This window comes from Copidosoma floridanum, unplaced genomic scaffold (assembly GCF_036245765.1).
Source record: "Copidosoma floridanum isolate Cflo_tuat_1 unplaced genomic scaffold, Cflo_Japanese_pri ptg000019l, whole genome shotgun sequence".
NCBI classification, from domain to species: Eukaryota; Metazoa; Arthropoda; class Insecta; order Hymenoptera; family Encyrtidae; genus Copidosoma; species Copidosoma floridanum.
In genome coordinates this window covers 20357933-20380610 of record NW_028321896.1, presented here as the reverse complement: position 1 = coordinate 20380610, position 22678 = coordinate 20357933, and the positions used below count along the sequence as shown (strand labels likewise).

At 38.1% G+C, this 22678-nt stretch overlaps 3 protein-coding genes across 6 annotated transcripts; 1 reads left to right on the top strand and 2 right to left on the bottom strand.

Moving 5' to 3' along the window:
* Window positions 1–1794: 1794 nt before the first annotated feature.
* Sec16 (endoplasmic reticulum export factor secretory 16) lies at window positions 1795–18526 on the bottom strand. Of its 3 annotated transcripts, XM_089593269.1 has the most exons (22): window positions 18300–18526; window positions 17082–17133; window positions 16095–16991; window positions 15092–15649; window positions 14694–15008; window positions 13187–14589; window positions 12605–13102; window positions 12439–12530; window positions 12150–12354; window positions 11893–12024; window positions 11659–11765; window positions 11438–11588; window positions 11228–11366; window positions 10895–11159; window positions 10643–10812; window positions 9542–10576; window positions 8782–8829; window positions 6882–7154; window positions 5782–6190; window positions 5608–5687; window positions 3640–3726; window positions 1795–2360 (listed from the first exon to the last, which is right to left on the bottom strand). In XM_089593269.1, the coding sequence occupies exons 2-22, from the start codon at window positions 17085–17087 to the stop codon at window positions 2277–2279; spliced, it is 6954 nt and encodes a 2317-aa protein (XP_089449395.1). In that variant the 5' UTR covers window positions 17088–17133; window positions 18300–18526; the 3' UTR covers window positions 1795–2276. The 3 variants fall into 3 exon arrangements, with proteins under 3 accessions (XP_089449395.1, XP_089449396.1, XP_089449397.1); XM_089593270.1 differs by lacking the exons at window positions 11893–12024; window positions 18300–18526 and adding an exon at window positions 17821–17940; XM_089593271.1 differs by lacking the exons at window positions 11893–12024; window positions 18300–18526 and adding an exon at window positions 17821–17940 and having other exon boundaries at window positions 15092–15424.
* Window positions 18527–19095: 569 nt separating this feature from the next.
* Sec22 (vesicle-trafficking protein SEC22) lies at window positions 19096–20978 on the top strand. 2 transcript variants are annotated; one of them, XM_023389849.2, is made up of 5 exons: window positions 19096–19558; window positions 19806–19915; window positions 19979–20139; window positions 20249–20395; window positions 20477–20978. In XM_023389849.2, exons 1-5 carry the CDS (start codon window positions 19472–19474, stop codon window positions 20623–20625), a joined length of 654 nt encoding a protein of 217 aa, XP_023245617.2. In that variant the 5' UTR covers window positions 19096–19471; the 3' UTR covers window positions 20626–20978. The 2 variants fall into 2 exon arrangements, with proteins under 2 accessions (XP_023245617.2, XP_014210729.2); XM_014355243.3 differs by having other exon boundaries at window positions 19099–19546; window positions 20477–20977.
* Window positions 20876–22562, bottom strand: LOC106641021 (box C/D snoRNA protein 1). The gene is made up of 7 exons (XM_014355230.2): window positions 22514–22562; window positions 22236–22417; window positions 22066–22160; window positions 21789–21967; window positions 21536–21727; window positions 21343–21467; window positions 20876–21257 (listed from the first exon to the last, which is right to left on the bottom strand). The coding sequence occupies exons 1-7, from the start codon at window positions 22531–22533 to the stop codon at window positions 21019–21021; spliced, it is 1032 nt and encodes a 343-aa protein (XP_014210716.2). The 5' UTR covers window positions 22534–22562; the 3' UTR covers window positions 20876–21018.
* Window positions 22563–22678: the final 116 nt, after the last annotated feature.

The window sequence follows — 22678 nt, the reverse complement described above, 5'->3', positions numbered from 1 at the left end:
GACAATGAAATCGAATACTCTAAAAAAAACCATTTTTTCAAATTTAAAATTGAAATGCACGTATTTTTTAAATGTTGCAACAAGACGATGTGTGAAGAAATTTTATATCAACGTGACCATTGTTTGATTCAATAGTTATCTATTACGAATTCGTTTGAGTCAAACGCAAAAAGTTCACCCTCGTGTACTCGTAAAACGCTACATACAAAAATGTTTTTTATCAAAATTTTTTTGAATAACAACGTGTATTTTTTTTTCTTTTTTAGTATGTTAATCTAATAGATTACATCTAAATGAATTGCAAAAAAATGTATACGCTTACGACATACTTTCAAGCGATTTGTGTGAAAAATGGAGTTGTAAAGTTTATCTTTTGCTTCAACCCAAGACTTTGAGTAATAACCGACGATAACTTTACTCACCGACCCTCTTATACAAATCGCCTAGGTGGTTGCACGATTATTTTTTCCAACTCCACAAAATAAGCTCCTCGTCAGTGTCTTAGATGAGTAAGTTTAGCAACCATAAATTGCATCCCTATCAAAACTAATTAGCGAAAACTTTTGATTTTTTTTCGTCAAACACTAGAACAATACATTCGACATAATCACACCTGTAGATAAGATAATTTTAGTACGAGCATAAACGTTTAATAATATATTCTCGATATAATGAACTTATACCAACCACCACGAACATAATTTGTTGAAACAATACATACAAAACGTTCAATAAGCTACAAGTAATGCCACCAATTAAATGTATTTTGCAAAAAAGAATAAAAACTATAATTGATGCGTGTAAAAAAATAAGCTTGTGAGGAAATGTACAATTCATACTGTATGACAATTTTCTATGGACTAACGATCCTCGTATGAAAAAAAAAAAAAAAAAATCGGCCAAAGGACGAGTCTCGACAAGTCTAATTTTCGTCTGAGAGCAAATCAATGAAGCTGGAAAAAAACACAGGACACCCTTACCGCATGGGTAATAGTTTAACAAATACAGTACTCGAACGTACATGAAATCGGTATGGAAAGAGAATATCAGTCTCGTCGCGACTCGTCCTCCGCGTATCAGAGTTTCCTTCGAAGTAATGGATTGTCAATTACTATTAACATACGTTTACTCTCGGCTACAGCATCGATGTTGTATTAGTGAATTAATTGATTATCTATACTATTTTCTAAACCGAATAGACGCACATTCACTTGCGCGAGCTCTTCATGGATATTACTTATAAAAATCGAAACACTCGTCATCCAATGTATTTTACACACAAACAACAAATCGTTTCGCATTACCATTCGACTTTCTAATCGATAAATTGGCTTTCCCGTAACGCGCGACGCCACGGATTATCAATATTAATACCTATCTAAACGATTATACGACGTGCTCGTGTATAAAAAAGCAAACGTCAACATCACGACCCTCGACCTCTCGAGTGACAGTGATACGCGAGCGCCTTTTCGTTTACACTTGTATACAACACAAATTTAATAACACGTTGGTAATTAACACTCGAGTGAAAAAAAAAAAAATTAAAAAAAAAGTATATTTATACAAATATAACATATACGTATGATTGTACTCTCTGGTCAATAGGAATGAACAATGAAAATACACAAAAGAATACAACGAAAAACAAACGTGATGAAACAGCCCGGAATACATATAATTGCACGCACCATCGCGAAAGCCCAACGAAAATGCAGAACACGAAACAATACATTTACATAAATTGTTAAATCATTAAGCGTACAAGCTAAATAATTTTTTTTTTTTTTTTTTTTTTTTTTTTTTATTTGCGGTAAGAGAAGAAAAAAATATCCCGACTCGTGTTGACAAATTCGGCGATCAGCTCGCCTATACATGTATGATTTATTTTACCTATCTACAATTGTTGTAACTAATATTACTATTTATAATATCTTATCTCTATTTTTCTGTGTAAACTTAACGCAGTATCAATTGTTTATTAATTCTAGCACTCCCCGAAATGACGATTGTAAAAAATGTTCGATCCATTTCTCTAATTTTTTTTTGTTTTTCTAAAGCTCCCTCCTGTTTTTTTTTTTTTGTTTTTTATTATCATTAAAACGTTCGCACGTCGCGTGTACAGAAACAACTTGTTCGCGCTTTGGTGCGTTTGATGGATTAGAAAAAGAAAGGCCAAAAAAGTGCGCACATGCAGGTGTGAGACGACGTTTTCCCGGTAAAAATACCCGTACGCGAAGAAGAAGAAGAAGTCGGCTGCAGCTTCTCCGCGTCACTTATCGGGGTGGGTATCGGTTGCGCGACTGCTGGCCCTTCTGCGATCGATCCTTCATGTCCACGGGGTTGTACATCATTGGTCCCTAGTTACGGGGCGAAAGGTTACGATGGTCGATTGATTGCCTTTTATCTCTTGCTTACCACGTGCGTTGATAGGAAAAAATTTTTATATTTTCGAGTGTGACCCGATACGCTAGGAAATACGCATACGTGTATATTTACCAACATTTTTTTTATGCTGCAAAAAAATAATCCTCAATATAAGAATTTTTCCCATCAGTGTTCCACTATGGTATTACTTATATACATTTACCCCACTACTGTACTACATTCGACTCCAGCCCGAAGAGATGTATTGCAAGGAAAATGAATTACCGGTGAAGATTGCTCCGTCTCTCGGCGTGACTTATTGCCAATATTTCATAAAGCTCGGTTCAATTAAAATTTCGTTCCGGGTGTTATCCCCGTGGTTGGCATAAATGTTAATAAATTTGTGAAATTCTCAGGTTACGATGGCTAAATTTGGTGCTAATAAGTAGCGTTTGAAAGTTATATTATTTTCCTTGCAAGTGGTGGGTCGAGTGTAAATTTACACAATATGCGTGCAAGTTTTCGAGCATTAGCTACGCATATTAAAAAATAATAATAATAATAATAATAATAATAATAATAATAATAGTAATTTGCTACGTTTGACTAGTTTAAATTATTCTCTCGACTAATCATTAACTTGGATGTACGTGTGAGTGAAATTATAGAGCCGGAAAATCTTTTATTAAATTATCTTACTTGCAAACATATCTAACTACAAGAAAGTAGTATTTCACATGATTTTTCGAAAAACTTAAATAGTGCAGCAATAAGTGGAAAAAAAAAGGAATTTTATAAAAAGTAGAGAAGGATGCGTGTGTGGAAAAAATTTAACAGAAAATGTAGTAATTGTAAAACATGCAGTGTCAATGAGAAAAAAAATGGGTTATCATTATCGCACCAAGTTTTTCCAGAGTTTTAAAGATAAAAAAACTGGAAAAACAAATAATGCAATGAATTTGATGTGATGAAGGCATACATACTTTGTTAACTAGCTGAGAATCTGTTACTAGATAGAAAAAAAAAAAGAAAAGATAAATCACACGAGTACAATAGGTCAGAATAATAAAAATAATAAATTCAATTCTTTGTGTGGTGGACGGACGGAGAAAGCTTTGCTTGTAGTATATACAATGGTATACAGTTTATATGCATAAGGCGTGGATAAAAAAAAGCCAAGAGGATTTTGGCGGACGTTACATTGCAAAGAAAACCGGGTAGTCAGCGGCAAAGGGTCAAAGACGGAGGAGGATGAGAATGCATTGATTTTACCTTGTCTCGTTGGAGAAGCCGCGGATCCCTCATTGTGTAGCTCTGTACTTCTCGGGATAGCGAGCTGGCCGAGCTCCAGCGTGAGAGCTTTTTGGTTTACATTCATGTTCAATAAAAAAAAAAAAAAAAATTTTTTTTAACAAAAAAAAAAAAAAAACAGAAAATAAAGAAAAATAATCACATCTCGAAGTCAAATTTTTGCAGATGTCGTCGCTTACTTTATGTTTTATCACCTATTGGACTAGTTGTCCTGTCGTTTTTAAAAACATTTTTTTATTCCTGATTAGTTTTTCGTAATGAAGAAAGTTACAGGAGCTTTGGGTGTTTTAAATTCGTCCAAGGAAAATGTTTTACATTGTTTAAGAGAAAGGGTCAGCGAAATTCCTTCAAATCCACACCACACAAATTAATGCATTAACATACGCGTTAGAACTTGCATGCGCTTTTTGTGTACTAGGGATAGTGTTATAAAAACATTTTTGTGTTTTTTTTTATGTCAACTAAAAATGTGAAAGGAACATTAGGCATCAACAGATATTCGTCTGTTTACAAAGAAAACTATGTAAGTATAGTTTTTAGCCTTTGGTGCGTGTTTATTGAACTGGTTTGAAATAAAGCACAAAGCTAGCACAAATAACGATCAGATACTTATAAAAAAAAATTTTCTACCTAGTGCAATGTTAGAAGAATAAGAAACTACGTGCAAACGTGAAAAAATCATTTTACAACAAATTTTAATTAAATCAGAGAGATGTTAGTGGAATATTTTCAAAGTTCTTGTAAACTGTATATTTCTTTAAAAATGCTGTTCCAATGAATATTCAGTACTGAAAACAATAATTTACATCCACTAACAACTCAAAAAGAGGTGCACAACAGAGACGTCTACGTATTAAAATTTTTTTCTCTTACTATTGGTAATAATTGTTATTTGGCTAGATCATTCTGCTTCCCCAACTGCTTGCAAATAGAAGACATGAAAAGAAAGGTGGATTATTTTTTTTAATGAAAATTAGAAACTCTTATTTTGATATTGTATTATTTTCATTATTCATTTGTACAATTATTAATCGACAGTTAATTTTATATTACACTTTTAGTTCAAATCAATCTAACTAAGAGTACATAAAGTCTTAAATGTACACATATGACACAATAATCTTTTTATACATTCTAGATAAAATCATAATTAACTATTTAAAAATTTCTAATTTTAACTTACAATTCACCTACTTCTTTCATTCTCGTTTTTCCATGGTCTGACAATAATTCATGCAATGGAAAATATTCAACAAACAAAATTCTATCCAACAAAACATCACAAATTCAATGATTGAACACGTTACTCGTAGCATATTGAATGACAACACGATAATAAAAAAAATCATAATAGGAATGTACATGAAGAATGATGATGGGAAAAAAAAAAAAAAAAAAAAAAAAAAAAAACTTGTGAAAAGTTAAGATACAGTAGACACATTAATTACATCTTGTTTTACTAAGCATCATACTATTTTCAAAGGCTTGAAACCCAAAGATTAAACAGTGAGTGAGATTTACACTTGGGGCCTTTGAATTAAAAGTCCGTCTCTATACCACCAATCGCTTTACGCGGGTTCATGTTTAAAATACAAACTAGAATAAAACGTACAAGAAAAATCATTAAAAATATTGGTTCTGGTGACAAAAAAAAAAATCATGTCTACCTTATTTGTAATGTTCACACCCAAAACAAAATACCAAAAAATAAAATCTACTACTATGTACGAATACAGATGAAAAAAAAAAAAAAAAAACTGACTAACAAAAGAGCATTCAAAAATAAAAGATGTGAAAATGAACGTGATTTGTAAAAAGAGTGGGAAAATCTAAACTGTTGGTGATGTGACGTATATATATAAAAGTAACAGGATTGGCCGAGTGGTCATTTAAAAAACAAAAAAAAAATCTTTCTCTTTACTAACTTACCCCGTGTGAGTTTTCGTTCGACTGCGGAACAACCGGCGCCGCTTGAGTTAAAAAGTCTGTAGGTGCATTTGGATCATTAACTGAAAAAAAATACAACAACTCAGTTACGATCGTTACGGGTGACGACTAAGATATTTATGTGTCAGCTAACAACAAAATAAAATCTCGACTCACCGGGTGCAGGGATGAACAGTTGCGGCGAGGAGGTAGCCATGGGCGCCGCGGGAGAGCCAACCGGCGTGGGCACGGTAAGCATGGGAGCGGCCGCACTGGGCTTGGTACTCCCAGGATTCATCACATCAACGTAGTTGGCGCGCATACTACGGTTCCTCGACATTTTGAACATGTTGGTACCACCAGCAGTTATCAGTTTCGAGGCATTCAGTGGAGGCTCGTTGGCGTGCTCGGACGTCGGAACCTCGGGAGCTGGGGGCTTCGGGCAAGGCGGCGCTACTGGAGCAGTGGAGAACGGCTTGAAGCCTGGGATCTCGGACATTTTCGGCGGAGGGGCAAGAGGAGCTGGGCCGTCGCCGTTCTCTTCCTCCTTATTCGTCCACCTATTTTTCACCGGGTCCCACACGATCTGCACACAAGATTTAAAAAATGGGACATCCAGTGGTTGATCAAATGAAAATTATTTCAGGAAAAAGCAAAACTGTGTGAAACAATTTCGATGCACACATGGATGCACATTTGCTTGCCACTCAGATGATAATTATAATGTGAGTATATTGTCGTGCTTCGAAATCAAGTTCTACTGTGTGTGTATATGTATGTATATGCAAATAGGTACTGTGAAAAATAATGACACTTGGTAGGAGTAAAAAAAACGTTTTGTCGTTCTTGAGGAACCTTTGTTTTTCGGATTGTTAGAGGTTTTAGATAAAATTGCGGAAACATCAAAAAAGTCAGAATAATTGTTAGTAAGTTAAAAAAGACAAAATCAAGTAAAATTTATATTTTTTGCTTGATCAACGTACTGGCCTTGCTCCAATTCCAATAATTTGTTTACAACCGAGCTACCAATAGAATCCGCGTGAACCCTTAATCAAACAAAACATAAAACGTTCCTTGTACGCAAGTAGATGAAAATCGTCTAATCGTTATAAAAATTAAAAAAAAAAAAAAAAAAAAAAAAAAAAAAAAAAACCAATTCTGCACAAGTTGAAATAACAATGATGTTTTCTTCGTTTTTCAACTGCATAAGTACGTGTACAATGACTTGTGTCAAGCTACTTAAGACAAAACATTTCAGGGAAACAAGTCAAGCTCACCGAAGGATTGTTGTCATCCGGCAGTATCATCTGGTTCTTGGGCTTGAGCGCGAATTTGCTGATAAGTCCACCGAACCACGAGCCGCCAGGGTTGTTCTTGCCCTTGTCCAATGATTTGTCCCCCGGCTTTTTCGCGTCGCTGCCGGAAGTCCCAGACTTGCTGCCAACGGGCAACGACTTGGACGGCTCCAGGGACTCGAGTTCCTCCAGTGGGTCGTACTGCTTGCCCCCGCTCGGGCCCAATGAAACGCTCGGCTGGTGGTGCTGCTGCGGCTACAAGCGAAGGGAGAAGATTGATCATCGCAAATTTGCTCCTGCAAAGTCCATCCTTGATTCCTGTCTAATGTGTCTACGAGTATCGAGTATTCAAGGCTGACAGCGCAGGTGGGCAGTAATCAAGGAGACACTTTGCATGCTTCAAGCATAGGATTAATACTCTTAACTAGGGTTATTGATTTTTTTTCTCGATTTTTTACATGTAAGTGTTGGGAATATTTGTGTGCTTGTATGGTGAAAAAAAACGATTTTCTGACGTGTTTTCTTTTCGTTCAAGCAAAAGTAAAAGTCGATATTTTCAGTCATTTACGCTTTTATTTTTCATAGATATGATTTAACATTCGTAGCTTTCGTACATAAAATTGCGAATTGTAGACAAAATACCACAACGAAACGATGTGATCCCCATCAAAATGGTGCATGTGTACAAACGCGACATCACGATTCGTATATTACCAAACATACCAAACAATTCAAGTCAAGAATAGACTTATTTTAAATAGTGTTATGTATCGCACATTCATAACAAAATCTTTAAAACAACGCTTCAACAAAAGCCAAAAGAAATAGACCGACTGGTCGTAGTACTTTGGTCCATCAGATTGACATTCAGAATACACGTATACATACGAGTGCGCAACACAGAACATAAAGCATAATTGGGCCCCTAGTCGTGTAAAAAAAATCAGCGAGCCCATGGTCAGTGTATAGGACTTGTGATCATCGCGTGGTGATAAAACAGGGCCGCTTATTCCAAGCAAGTCGGCGCGTCAATGTCAAAAGTCTTGGCCACGTGTCGGACGGGTAAATTATTCGAATAGTCCTTTTGCAGTTGGCTCGCTGCCAATGTCGAGCCCCCGGAGGCTGCGAAAGGCGCGTCGATGGGGTACGTGCCGCCAAAGACGAGAGGCCGATACCGCGGCCTGCCGGTACTGCGCTCGAGTTTCAAGTTCGTCGTTGCGTCGCTTTGCCTGCTCCAGGCGTCCACCGTGTCGCATATCACGTCCTTCCTGCGCACGTGCGGCGCCACCTTGACGATCTTCTTCTCGTCAAAATTACAGTATTGCCGCAGCGACTGCCCCCGGGCACTACTGGCCCTTTCTTCTGGTTTTTTGTACAGCGACGGACTGACGAGAGCGTCGTTGGGCTTCATCTCTTGGAACTGAATATCGAGATCCGTGGTCCTGCAGGTCTCATATTTCTTAGGTTCCCCCTTCTCCTCTGCCTCCAATCCGTCCGCGGGATTTTTTCCAACTTCCGGGTGGACGTCTCGGCGTATCGACGTACATTTGAGAAACACCGGCAGCTGAGAGTTCTTCGATTTGGCCAGAAATTCTTCCTTTGACGAGACTCGATTTCTGGCGTTTGGCGCGATTAGCGGGTACGAAGCACTGACTCTTGGAAAATTGGACCGCTGCTGCTGCGTAGACAGAGTCTCGTTCAGCAGCTCCTCGGCTTGGATTAGCAGAGGCTGCTGGTTCGCAGGAGATACAGTTTCGGTGTTTGCGGGCTTTTGGGGTCGACGACGCTGGCGCAGTAGCATTTCGCGACCAGATCTGTCCTCGGGACAGAGGAACTTGTTGGGAGTGCTTGTAATGTTTAGGTGGCTTGCATTACTACTTACTTCGGCTGTGCTCGGCTCATCCGCTGGCTTCGCCTTCGCCTTATCCGACTGCTCCGTTAAAAAATAAATTTTTTTTTTCGGCCAGCCACAGGACGCGTTAAAGAGAACAGAGGCGAGATATGTCTCATTAGTTTTTTTTACTTGTGGTCCTTTATTTCTTTTTTTTTCTTTTTTTTTTTTTTCTTTTTTTTTTTCTGGGATGCTTGCAAGGAGGTCTTCTTGCTTTAAATTGAATGCTTCTGTCATTGTTGTAAAGTTAGCCGAGTTTTTTTTCCAACTTTTTGCTTTGCTTTTTGTGTATTTGAACGGTAAAATGTGGATGTGTGAAAAAAAGTATAGTCGGTGCACATAAATCATTATATTACAGGTGATAGTAATGTATAAGCTTTCAATCGATGTATATTAAAAAAAAAAAGGTAAATCCATATTTGAGGAAAACCAGCCAAAACACCTGAAACCTTGATTATTGAGTTTTAAAAAATTTTTTTAGAACCCAAAGCCAGCGTGTCAGAACACCTCCTTGTTAGTAATTATGATAAGTACATCCCAAAAGTTTTCAATGAACTTACAAAGTAAAAATTTTCAGTGAATATTTTAATTAGTTTTTAAAATCCAACAACAAACTCAACGACTATTGCTCACAAACGGTCTGTACAGATTTTCGATTTTTAATTAGTGAAAGAAAGACAATCACGCGCAATTAAAGCTTTAACGTTACAAGTTAGCAAGCTTACAGCTAAAGTACATTATTTTTACGTACCTCATACGCCCACTTATTTTGATCCGCGATCTCTGCTTCTGACTGCTGAGTTGTCGTGTACTGTAGATTTGTGTAATCCTGCTGATCGTAAGTCTGTTGCTGTTGCTGCTGCTGTTGTTGTTGGGCTGTCCAGTAATCTTGCTGATATGACTGGTAATGCTGCTGCGTTTCGTTAGCACTCTCGTTGTTGATGTTGTATTGAGACTCACCAGGAATACCATAATGATCCTGTAACGTGGAACTCGGAGGCTTTGGGTGCCAAGCCATGTGAGAATCCACGTCAGTGATACCCATTATCGAAGTTGCATTATTTTCTACAATGCTGTAGTCTGCATTTTGAACAGCGTCCCATTTATTTTGCTTGTGCTGATGAATTTCCATGGATTCAACGTTGGCTTCCGGGGAAAGAACATGGGGCACAGAAAAATTTTTCTCTTGGACAATCTCGCCTTTTTCGCACTTGCCGACTATCTCGGCAAGGCAGTTTAACCACGGTAGATTTGATGCGTCCTCATCGGAATCCTTGCAAATTGGATCGTGATACTTGAGCCGATCGCCGAGAACGTAGATGTCGTTGATGAAAGACTGCTTGTACTTTTCGGGCTCGTTGGCGATACTAGTTGCCACTTGTTCGATGTACAACAGAGCTTTTTCGACAAGTCCATAGTCCACCATTTTCAGGGCCAAGTTGAACTTGAACGTTTGCAGTTCGACAAGAGTGAAAGGCTCGCTGAGCTTACGCGCATACTCGTAGATTTCGGTCAGCATTACTGCTTCGGTGCTGATAAACTCGGGATAAGGTTTGAGATGATTGGCACCGATCAGAACAATCTTAACGTTGTTAGAGCCATAAGCTCCAAATTCGATTTGGGATAAAATGTAGCAAAAATGAGCAGCGTAAATGTCGCCACGGGTGGCGAGTGTATCACCAAGGCTAGAAATCGAACGGCGGTTGATGTCGGGATTCATTGACGTGTTTGATATGATCATGGCCAAATGGGGCCTCCAGTCGTCCCATTTTGCATCGGAAACACACTGAAAATTATAAGTTGTTAATTTTCAAAAGAAACCACAAATGGATAATAATGTAAAAATACCTACAGTTACACTTGCAGGTACACGACCAGAATGAAGCTGATACAAAGTTTGCAATGGATCTTGAGGCGGTAAACTGTTGGCAAAACGCGTCATTACGGATGCATGGGTGCGTTTGTCCAATTTGCTCGCTAAGAAAAGAGCATGACCCCAGAGACCCTCAGCCATTGCGAATTCTATGTAACAAGAATGATTGAAAATTAACACAACTGTACAAAATTACTCAAAGAGAAATTTTTAAGTATAAAAATATTTTACCCAAAGCTTCTTGCACCAGCCCATACAATAACGTCTTTCTAAATTCATCAGTCAACTGCTCAACAGTTTTGTGTGGTGTCGTGCGATCCTCCGGCTCAAGCGATTGTACGGGTTCGGCAGCACTTTTTTCACCACCTGAAGCACCAGATCGCTGAGATATCGTGGATTCTCGACGAACGAGTTCTCTGATTGGTTTAATTGCTTCGTAAGGAAAAGCCTCCTTGTTTCTCAATAGCAAAGAAGCAATATCGACACCGACAACATTCTAAAATGGAATATTTTGTTAGTTATACAAATACCCAGACTGAATAATCAATCTTAAACATGACTAACCCCATTTTGCTGGATCAGCATTATCATCAACTCATACAGCAGCACGTATGACGAAACTTCGAAAATATCTTCGTTCGAGGGTGCTTTCTTTATTTTATTTTCGCAGTATTCAATGATGGTCTTCTTGTGTGTAACACCTCTGCAATAATGTAAAAAAATAGAATCAAGCCAACATTAATTACACATGAAAAATGACGAAAATTGACTCACTTTATGAGAGGCCCAGGATAGCTTCGTAGTTCGTGCAACGTTTTATCATGCGGTAAGAAATGATCTAATTTTACAATATCTACTCTTGCCCTTTCTCCATCAGTTGGGTAACTTGCGTGGACGTGAATCAACGAACCAATTGAAAACGAGCCTAAATCAAAAGATTCGAATACAAATTGAATAATGCTCGCGCAACAGACCTTGGCAAACAAGCAACATACCTTTTGCATGGGATGTAGAGAATTTGGTTGGAGTCAATCTAGACGAAGCAGTCGTTTGATCTTCTAGCAAGGATACATCTGTCAAATTTCGTTTTTCACTCGAATTTCTGTAAGTTTTAAAGCAGCTTTTAAAATTCATGTGACAAAAAAACATTAATTAATAATAAAAGGTGTCTGCAAAAATGTTAAATAACAAAGCACTTTCTAGCGTTCTACATTTTAACCTAAAATCACCTATTAAAATTTCGTGATAAAATATTTCGTCTCTGTAAGGGACTTTTGGCCCACCCTGCAGGGAAGCCAAAACACGGGACGTACATCGCTTTATTTGGCGAGCAGACGTGAACGTTTGAATTCATAAACATTCTGGCATGCAAATTAAATTATGGTATACTTATCAAGTATTCAAGTATATCAAGAAAAATATCAAGAGAGTAAGTATATATCTGACACACTATTTTTTTGAAAATTATTGTTAGTTAAATATTCACCTGTCGTCACAAGAACTACGTCCAGAATGAACACTGGCTCTATCCTCGGGATAACTATTGTTTACTCCTCGAGCCAGTTGCTGCTGCTGCTGATAATATTTATGGTACCAATCGGCATAAGCAGCAGGATCTGTCCTACGCAGATTTTCAAGATACGCATAGTAATTACTATTGTACTGTGACCCATAATCATACCCTGGATAATCTAAAATTAAGAAAATAAAGGTAGAATTTTTGGTAAAAAAAAAAAAAAAAAAAAAGTGTTTCAAAATCACACGTTATTACGTACTGTTATAGCCATAAGAAGCATATGGATCCCTCGACCGCATGTAATAATCCCTTTCTCTGTCGTTGTAAGATGATCTGCTGGATGGCCTTGAGCTGTAAGATTTTATTTTTATTTAATATAATAAGCTCATAGCATTGATTTGACGTGCAAAAAAATATATGCTCACCTCCGCCCATAAGAATCATCGTAGTACTCTCTTCTATAAGCATCACGGGGATCTCTTGGATCGCGAGGATCACGCGGGTCACGCGGATCTCGCGGGTCTCGTGGATCGTACTCCGGATACCTGCGAGTTCTCCGATCATCGCGCCTCCTATCACGATCAAGATAGTCCCTAGGATACCGCGGATCATACTCCCTACCGTCTCGATCCAAACGCCTGGGATCAGCCGATCCGTCGCGTCTTCGCTCATCGCCACCACGTCTCCGTCCATCCCTATCGTCGATTTCATCCTTTACTCTAGCTCGTCTGTCAAGATCATCGCGATTATGGCGGTCTCTTTCACGATCGAGATCATCTCGACTATTATGGCGTCTATCATTTTCTCGATAAGAGCCGTCACGTCTATCGAGATCCTCGCGGGAGTTGTAAGATCGCTCGTAGTCAGCCCCACGCCGGCGATCGTAATAGTAATCTTCTTCGCAGTCGCGTTCTTGATCGTAGCTGAAAAATCAATGTATTTGGGTTCGATTGATTCTTAACTCAATAAACTTGCGAACAAAAAGTGAGTTCAAATTTAAGTCTTACTATGGAGGTTTCCTGTTGTAGTCGTAGCGAGGATGCCTAGGCTTAGGACTTGCTTCTCTGCGTCGGTCTCTGCTACCTTCTCTGCTGTTGCCTGAGCCCTCGTCATCGCCATCTTCATAGGAATCACGACGAATTTGCGGGCCCGTTTGGTTCTCAGCCACTGGAGCACCCACAGCTTCTTCCCGCTTGCTTCTACCGTCACTTGAAGCATCTTGTATCGGTGGCGAAGCAGTGGCCTGCTGTGACCCAGTCACGACTCTAGCTGTTGTAGCAACTGCTCGATCATCAGGCATAGTCGGTACGGACTCGTTAGAGGATGAGCCGCCGGGTATCTGTCTGAGACCGCTATCAGGTTGCTGAACCGTGTCTTCGGGATCAGTACCTCTTCCCGGTATCTCTCTCACAGCCACGACCTCGGGCTGCTTGACTATAACTTGTACTGGAATGGTGCGCTGCTCTTCACCAGAGGGCTCGTTTCGAGGCTGCTGGGGTGGCGGTGGAGGCAAAGAACGTTCACGACCTGATGGATCATTTCGCCGTTCAACGGTATCCAACTCATTGCTGCGTTGCGCTGTAAGAGGCTGATGCTGTTGTTGTTGCTGCACAGGAGTAACACGCTCCTGGCCTGACGGCACATCCCTTCTGTCTAATGGTCGGTCGAGAACGCTGGTACGATTCTGTGCGAGCTGCTCTTGGCCCGAAGGATCATTGCGACGAGGATCGGGCAGGGGAGGTCGGAGCTGTGTGTACTGCTCTTGACCAGTGGGATCGTTTCGACGCGGATCCATACTCGACTGCCCGGGAACCTCGCGCGAAAATGGTATATCATTTGGCACTTCATCATTATCGTCGTCCTGGCTTGGCGGTATTGGCTCGTGCTCCTGTGAATGCGGGTCCGTCAGTTCTCCAGTCTCCAAAAAGGTGTTGCGATCATTGGACGCGAACTCGTAATTATCCGGCACCTGTTCCGTTGTCACAGACTGCTGGATTTGTTGAACCCCTGGTACTACTTCGACGTTGTTGATTTCTTGTCGGAAGTCGCGTACAACGCTCTCTCGCGACGTATTCATTTGTTTCAGCATCTGATCGTTGTCCAGCGTTTCTTTGTTGATCGAATCACGAGATCCGTAAATATCTCTTTCTTGCGTTTCTGGGGCTACAACTTCCAAATTGACAAACTCAGCGGACTGCTGAATATTTTCGTAATTTTCAACATTTTGTTCGACAGGCCACTGTTGGGCGTGGTCGTTGGCAAAAAATTCAGTGTCTGGTTGTGTCCGCACGCTTTGCTTGTACCATTGGTCATAATTGGTCTGAGGAATCGTTTCTGATGATTTTGAGCTAATTGCCTGGTGTGTGTCAAACTGCTCCTGTGGGACAACAGGTGAACTTTCTATGCTATTCTGTTAAGTAAAAAAAAAAAAAACGGATGTACAATATTAGATATACATAATCAATTAATTTATAACAGTGTTTTAATAATTTTAGTGGAATAGGATAAACTTACGTGCTCTTGAGATAAAACTGGTACATTTTCCAGTGTATTTGCAATACTGTCGGACTTTAGCCCCGATGTTGCTTGGCGACTCCAATCTGAACCAATATGCGCCGCAGACTGTTCTTCTTTGTGTAACGATGAATTATCAACGTGCTGATTAAATTTATTATTGAGACTTATATTGCTCACACCGCTAGATATTTCTGTAACGGTGTTCCAGTCTCCATCATTGTTCCAGTCAAGATCTACATTGCTCTGAGGAATAAAATTTTCTCCCACACTCGCTGTATTATTTTCTGCGCTGGCTTGGTTGGAGTTGGGAGTCTAAGAAAACCATTTTTCGTTCAGTTAAATTATCAAGTATTCAAGAATTACGCTTTATACGTTCAAGTGATAAAAATGATTACTTGAGACTGAAATTCATTTAATGAAGCGCAGCTCGTAGTGGGAGTCAGGGACCTCTTCCTATCTTCCAATTGCTCGGTGCTACTGGACATGTTGGCCAATGAACCCGAGGTCGTCGATGTAGTGGACGAATTAAAGTGCGACGGGAGCGCGTGAATCTGCTGCCATTCGCCTTTGTTATTTTCCGAGAGTGCCGACTCTTCCAACGAGCCACCTGGCTGCAACTTTGGCTGTCTCCACTGACTGTTTGGAATGTTACTTGCGGTGCCGACCTGCTGCCAAGACGACGCTGAATTACTTTCTTCTTGAGACCATGTGTTTGAAGGCAGCGATTGCTGTCGGGGCAAAACGTTCGTGACATTCTCAGAATTGTTTTTCGTCCACCTGTTTGAGATCAGTGCGTTTGGCGGCAGCCAATTTTGCGTGGATGACGGGCTTTCACGCAATGATGATTCGTGAGAAGTGTAATATTTGGCTTGCTCACTGTTATTAGTACTCGAGGGTGGATAAGCATTAGGAATTCTTTGCTGATTGAGATTGGTGAGAGCTGATTGCTGATTCTATTTACAAATTGTTTTGATTATTTGTTAATAAGCGACGTGACATAAGTTCAAAAACATGTAGGATACCAAACTAAAAATGATATACACTGGAAAGGACCATTAATATTTTACAATTCCAGCAATAAATCACTAGCAGTTTTGTATGCGTGTTTGTACTTGCGCTTCAAAAACGAATGTGTAAGTCTCTGTGCATTGATTATATACATATATATTTTGTGTAAAAATTGTTGTTAACTTAATCTTGATGAAAATGTATAATGAACAAAAAAGCAGTGTTGAAGCAAAAATTGTTAAGAAAAAAAGCAAATATAAAAGAATTAAAAGTGTACAAAAAAAAACATAATAGTATTGAATATTTTTTAATTAAAGTAAATTGTGTTATCTCACATGTTTTCTCACTACTGTCAGAAAACGTATTGTGTTAAAGTTAAAGAAAACGTACCAATTGTGACCAAGAATTATTTTTGTTGTCCGGAAACTGCTCTTGTTTTGAAGGGCTGGGTTCTTGCCAGTAATTTTGCGTTTGAGTCTCTGTATGATTTTGCCAGGTGTGCATGGAAACATTTTGCTGATCCGTATTGCTCCAGTTGTAGTTGTTCACTGGAGGTACAGCAGGAGGCAAAGGAGTTGGATGTATTGGTGGTTTTTGATTGTGAACTTGACTTGGTGCAGCATATGGCAAGTTCTGATTTTGCTGTTCTGCAGACCACTGATGTTGATCTATGGGCCCCGAATAGGGTGCTGTGTTTGAACTAGGCCTGGGAGGAATAGGGAACTGTTGATTGTGATTATAGTTTGTGTACGGAGGAAAAGAATCAGTCTGCTTTTGAGTTGGTTCTCTAACTGGAGGAGCAATTCTCGGTGTTTCTCTGCCAGAGGGCCCATGCTGATTTAAAGGAGGCTGAGGAAGCCTGTTGTTGCCATTCAAAGTCTTGTAATAATTGTCTTGGCTCGGTGGCGGTACAGGCTGCTTTTGATTAGGATACGGAGTAAACTGATTTATAGGTGGTGGCACTATTGTTTGCTGCTGTTGTGGTTGAGGTAGCGTAGGCTGATGGTGTTGTGCCTGTTGTTCAGCAGCTTGTTCGATGCTCCAATTCCAGGAGTCGTTTCCATTATTCCCATTGTCAACGTTCCAATCCCAGGCATCGTTAGCTGCTGCCGATTTTGTTTGATTCATCAACAGAGGAGGAGCAGGAGGTTGCTGAAATACTGCATTATTATCGACACTGGGTGGCCTCGGAACAGAAGCGGGATTCCAAGATTTCTGGCTCTGTATTCCATATCCAGCTAGACTGGCATCTGCTCTTGCTCTAGTTGGCCTCACTCGATAGGGATTCTGCAGAAGCAAGATATTTATATCGAAAACACGCAAAAAAATACAAATTAAATTTTAAAGTATTAGGTAAAGTTATTTTAAAGAACTTACACTCATACTAATGTAGAAATATCACCTTTGCAAAGAAATTTTTGTAGAAAATCTGCAAAAAAGAAAAGTTAACACGTAATGAACAAGCTTCCATATTGGTAAATACTAAAAGATCTTAGGGGAAAAAAAAAGAAAAAAAATTTTCGCCACTTTAAATAACTAATGGAAACAAATCTGGTGGACACATAAAGTCACGAATGACAAAGCACGTTTTACAAAAGACAAACCAGAGTAAAATGGATAGGTACTATAAGTATGTAAGCAAGCACAATGACGAACGGTCGGAGAAATATCAAAATAGAGCACTGCAGAGAAATAGACGTATATGCTCTTGTAGATACAAGGATGATGAACAACACATACTGAACGCGACGGTTGAATCGGGAGTTGTGTAGTAGGTACACCTATATCCTAAGCGATGGCTTTGTCAAAATTTTTGCTAATTATATAACGCACTAGGACCCGGGTGAGCTCGAAACTCGAACACTCGCGTCCTCGAGGTGTCCGTGATCCGGGTCAGAGTAGCAGCTAGTGCTCCGAAATGAGCAAAACTTCATGCCAGCTGTGACACGAAGGCCCGGACAACTCCCGTATGGAAGAGACAGCTCGGGCAATAAACAGACACGTAGACCGCACGATATAAGTACTTAGTTAGCGAACGACAGCTATAAATTTCCCTCTTACTCGACTCGCATACTGTTTCTCGATATAAAAAAAACAAGCGTGTGCGTATGCGTACTTATCATGTGTATCCCTGTACGATGTGTGATCGTGATGCAGTTTGCATTTGCAGCAAGAGAGAGAAGACTGTAGAAGAGAGTGCAATTGCAGGTTTGTGTTGTCTCTCACCTCTCAGCCTCTCACTCACCTCAGCATCAGCACCCACTTTCGTACGAGAAATATATATGTGTATAGTTATTACACTAAATTCACTGGCAGTGCAAATAGTAGCATGTAGCTGTGTATATCAGGATCACATACATATATGTAGGTATCCTTTCCTCTGTCTTTCTTTACTGTCAATGTCGGTTGGGCAACTCCAGGAGTTCGAACTTAAGATTGAAAAAAAAAAACAGCTGCAACCGCCCTAACTAAAATTACTGAATAATTGGTTATCTATAAAGTCTGCAGTGGTGGAAAATCACGATAATGATAAACGAGGACCACGACTGGCTCGACATTGGAAAAGTATGCTTATGAATGATTACCTACACATACACTAATTGTAACTAAAGTCGTATCACTCGTATCTCGTATCACGGCAGTGTGGGTGTGGGCATGGGCAGCTTGAGTACTTGAGTAGCACTTGAGCAGCTCCGATCTCCGATCACTTTTAATCACCTCTGCTTAGGCTCGGTGACTCTTCATGTTTTGTACCTATATGTACAGGTATATAGTTACAGCGACACGCTGCACAATTACGAGTCACGAATCACGCATTCACAATTCACGTTCATGATTCGCACACTTGAATCACATAAAAACTGACACATTTATCTCTCTCCCCTCTTCCTTTCTCGAATCAAAAGCCGAAAAATCGAAATGTCGTACTGTCGAATAGTAAAAATATACCCACTATCTACATGTAAATATGACAATGTATCGACGCCTCATACGAAAACCAGCCCAGTTCAGATTTTTCAATGTTATTTTGAATGGGAAAATCTGAACTGGGCTGGTTTTCGTCCTTAAGAATGTTCCACTTGGATGAACGAACGGTTAATTTGAAATCTAGGGTATTTTTTAACCTCTGAATGACGTAAAGAGCACCAGTGACGTATATGTATTTATAAAAATTACATGTAATAAGAAATTAAGTACAATCTTGTAGTATTACCTTTGTCACAATTACTGGTTGAATTTAAATAAACATTGCATCAAGTGATACGATGGATATAAAATCACTTCTATACCAGAAGGCAGAGATATAGTGCCCTCACGCTGCCACCGTATAGGCGGTATAGGCCCTCAATTAGTTCATTCCGTTTTCGGTTCTCGGAGGATTCCCCAGAGTCTCTCCGAGTCTCACCGAAAATTGGCTTGAACAAACCTAGAGACACGACAGCACGTCAGCACCTGACACTCCTGACAGCAGTTTTGGAGTTCGTAGAGTGTAGAGCTGAAGAGCTCCGTAACGGTTCGTAATTAATTGTGTTCTTTGCCTAAAATTAAGTACTGATCTAAAATTCACGATTAAACGAGGTTTGAGTTACACCACCTATAATCTTAAGTGCGGCAGTGTGACCCTAATTTGTCAAACGTCAGCTGTTAATATTTTGGTGATAGCGGCGTGCTTGTAACTACAAATGTTAGCAGCAACTTGTTGGTGAGACAGACAATTTCAAGATTGACAGCTAGAAAAGAAGGCAAATCGATTAACGACTGTGAAGATGATTCTGCTGACACTGATAGCCAGGGTGAGCGATGGCTTACCGCTGGCAGCTGCGATGCAAGAGGATGAGCAGGTTAGAATTCCAGCTGCCAAACGTTGGTGCTTTTTAATGATAATGATGATGATTATTATTATTACTATTAGTGCCTACTGCCCTCGAATATATTTTTACGAGTCTCCTGAGTACAATTGATGACTTATTTTTTATTTTATAATGCATATTTTTCTTGCTGATGAAAATAATTGCTCAGTTTCGTCATGAATTTTTCAAAAATTCACGTATTCAATTTAAATCATGATTTTACAATTTTTTTGTAATAATTCAATTTCAGACGGGGCGAAGTATTTTGGAATATCAAAATCAAGCGAAAATGTTGTTCAGAAAATTAGGTCCACAGTCCCCTGCAACGTGTACCATCGAAACTGGACCATATTATTTTCAGTGAGTTTTAATATACTTAATTTTTTTAAATGCTATTACTAACATTTCATTTTGGTATTCCAGTTATCTCATAGATAATGACGTGTGTCATTTAGTCTTGTGTGAAAAGAATTTTGGCAAGCGTGCTGCATTCTCTTATTTAGAAGACATTGCGCAAGAATTTCATATTCAATATGGCAAAAAAGTTAATTCAGTAACGAGACCTTACACATTTATTGAATTTGGTAATTTTTTTAAACTTTCATTTTTTCTTTCTGTTTTTTTTTTTTAATTTTTTTTTTTTTTATTAAAACGCACTTTCACTAATTACACCTATTATGCTTTTTATTATAGACACATATTTAAAAAAGGCAAAAAATACATTTTCTGACGGAAGAGCACGACGCAACATGAATGTATTGAATAATCAGCTTCAAGATGTTCAGAGAATCATGGTGCAAAACATTGATGATGTATTGCAAAGAGGAACAGTTCTTTCAGGTATAAAACTTTAAATTTTAGTTTAAATTAGTGGTTCTGATTGTCTTATATTAAATTCAATGTTAACTGATTCTTTTACAGAGTTAGATACAAAAGCACATGGTTTATTGACAATGTCTACCAAGTATCGAAAAGATGCAGCATATTTGAACAACAAATCTGTATACATTAAAGCGGTAGCTGGATTAGTTGCTTTTTCAGTCTTTGTTTTGTACTTTTTTATACTTTAGAAAAGTACAGAAACTTGCCAAGCAAGATATTATTTTGAAAGAAACTAGTTTTATAATCTTTAAATATTAATGTATTTTGAAAAAAAAAATTTTGTTGGTCACATATTCCGTTTATAATAAATTTATACAAATTTTTGTATACCCAACTATGTTTTTAAACAACTAATTATTTTTAATATGATATTGTCATTGTAAATGTTACTACAAGTATCTTATTTTTAAAATAATGTAAATCGTATGTCTACGTTTTTAGAGGTATGCAACTGAATTAAGAGGGATGTTGATTATGAATGTATTATAATGGAACCTATTGATGTTGAAATATTTATAAAAAGTTCGATCTTGTAGGTACGAAAAATAATGTATTTACAATAAAAGTTTATAAAAAACTATTCACGACATTGCTACTTCACCTGAATCATATGATTCAAAATTTTTCTTCTCATCATAACTACTAATTACATTATCATCGTCATCCTCGGAGTCTGAAATGTCAGCACTGAAAAAGCATTTCAATGAAGCGTCTATTTTTTCTTTATCAGCTTCGTTATTTTTAACTGTGTGGTTTCGAATGTTTTGTTTTATATTTTTCCTTTCCTTTTGTGACTCATCAGTTCTTTCAACTTCTTCATCTGAAAAAAAAGTTGCCAAATACACTTTACATTTTTATTCAAGTAAGTTTCAGTAATAATAATGATTTTTGATCTCATTGCTTACCACTGTCTATAATTTCAAACATATCGGTATGATCTTTAAGTACAACATAAATGATAGGATATTCTATTATTGTTTTATTTTTCAAATTTTCTTGAATTGATTGTGTCAAGTCTAATTCATAAAACCTTAAAAAATAATACGGATTGAATCTTCAGCAAAAATAAAACTTTACAAAATATGGGCGATAACAAACCTGGAATCTGATTTCTCAACTTTTTCAGCTTTCAATAATACTTTAAGTCCACTCATTCCGCAAGAACGATAAAATTTCAATTTATCTTGCAGTACTGACAATTTCATTGATTCATCGTCATCCGATTTTTGATTGAAATCAGAATAAAAAATATCCTCTAACAACTTAGATAGCCTTGTTGTTTCTAGTGCCCTAAAATTTAATCATATGATAAAAGTACACCAAGAGACTTATTATTTGGCTAGATACTTACTTTTTTACAATCCATTTTATGTTTCCAGCTTGTGGAAAAATAAATTCTATTTTCCATGATAATAAATTTGTCTTCCACTTGTAGAACGTAGTATTTTCTTTGTGTCTACTGAAATTTTGCGGCATAAATTGCAAATTAATTCCTCGGTTATAAGCAGCCTTTTTTAATTTGATCAAGAACTTAAAATATAAATAATGAAAATTACTATTGTGCATAACTAGTTATGGACATTATAAAAAAAAGTTAGCTAGTGTAATACAATGTTATGTACACTTACTACAGGCAACGCCTTGTTTTCTCTTGTAAAATTTTTCTGAGGATTACGCTGTAGCTTTTCAACCGATCGACCCAGATCCTCTAATAAGCGATAATCTAAAATTGAAGCATCAATTTCCCTAATTATTCATATTGGTATAATCAACTCGTTATCAGGCTATTGATAATTACCACTCAATAAATCTAAATCTGTGAATGAATGTACCGGTATGAACTTTGTTTTGTCACGAATGCCATCGCATTCCAACTGTTCCTTATGAATGTTTACACATGCAAGTCCACAAGTTCTAACCTCGCATTTGGGGCACGTATATTTTGCCTTGACTGTAGCGCAAACTTCGCAAGTGTCAAGTCTAAAAAATTTTTAAATTCCATTATACCTTCTGTTTATCTAAATTTTTAAAGAAAATTAATGGCTACAATTTAACATAAATTTTTAATTCACGTACTTTTCAATAGAAGACTCCATGCCTCTGCGATTTCTTGTGATGTCAAAAAAAGCACACTCTGCGTAGCAGACGATAAATTATTTGTTCCAAATTAATTTGAAATTCGAGGCGTAAAATTGATCATCAACGTATTTACTCATTTAATTAACAAATATACTCTATTTT

Coding starts and splice junctions, on each gene's coding strand:
- Sec22 (XM_023389849.2), top strand. CDS start 19,472: ATGATTCTGCTGACACTGATAGCCAGGGTGAGCGATGGCTTACCGCTG. Junction 20,140..20,248: donor TTACACATTTATTGAATTTG/GTAATTTTTTTA, acceptor TTTTTATTATAG/ACACATATTTAAAAAAGGCA. Junction 20,396..20,476: donor AAGAGGAACAGTTCTTTCAG/GTATAAAACTTT, acceptor ATTCTTTTACAG/AGTTAGATACAAAAGCACAT.
- Sec16 (XM_089593269.1), bottom strand. Junction 11,589..11,658: donor CTCTACATCCCATGCAAAAG/GTATGTTGCTTG, acceptor CTTTTGATTTAG/GCTCGTTTTCAATTGGTTCG. Junction 6,191..6,881: donor CGGATGACAACAATCCTTCG/GTGAGCTTGACT, acceptor TCTTGTGTGCAG/ATCGTGTGGGACCCGGTGAA.
- LOC106641021 (XM_014355230.2), bottom strand. CDS start 22,533: ATGGAGTCTTCTATTGAAAA. Junction 21,728..21,788: donor ATAAAATGGATTGTAAAAAA/GTAAGTATCTAG, acceptor ATTAAATTTTAG/GGCACTAGAAACAACAAGGC. Junction 21,258..21,342: donor GTTTGAAATTATAGACAGTG/GTAAGCAATGAG, acceptor CTTTTTTTTCAG/ATGAAGAAGTTGAAAGAACT.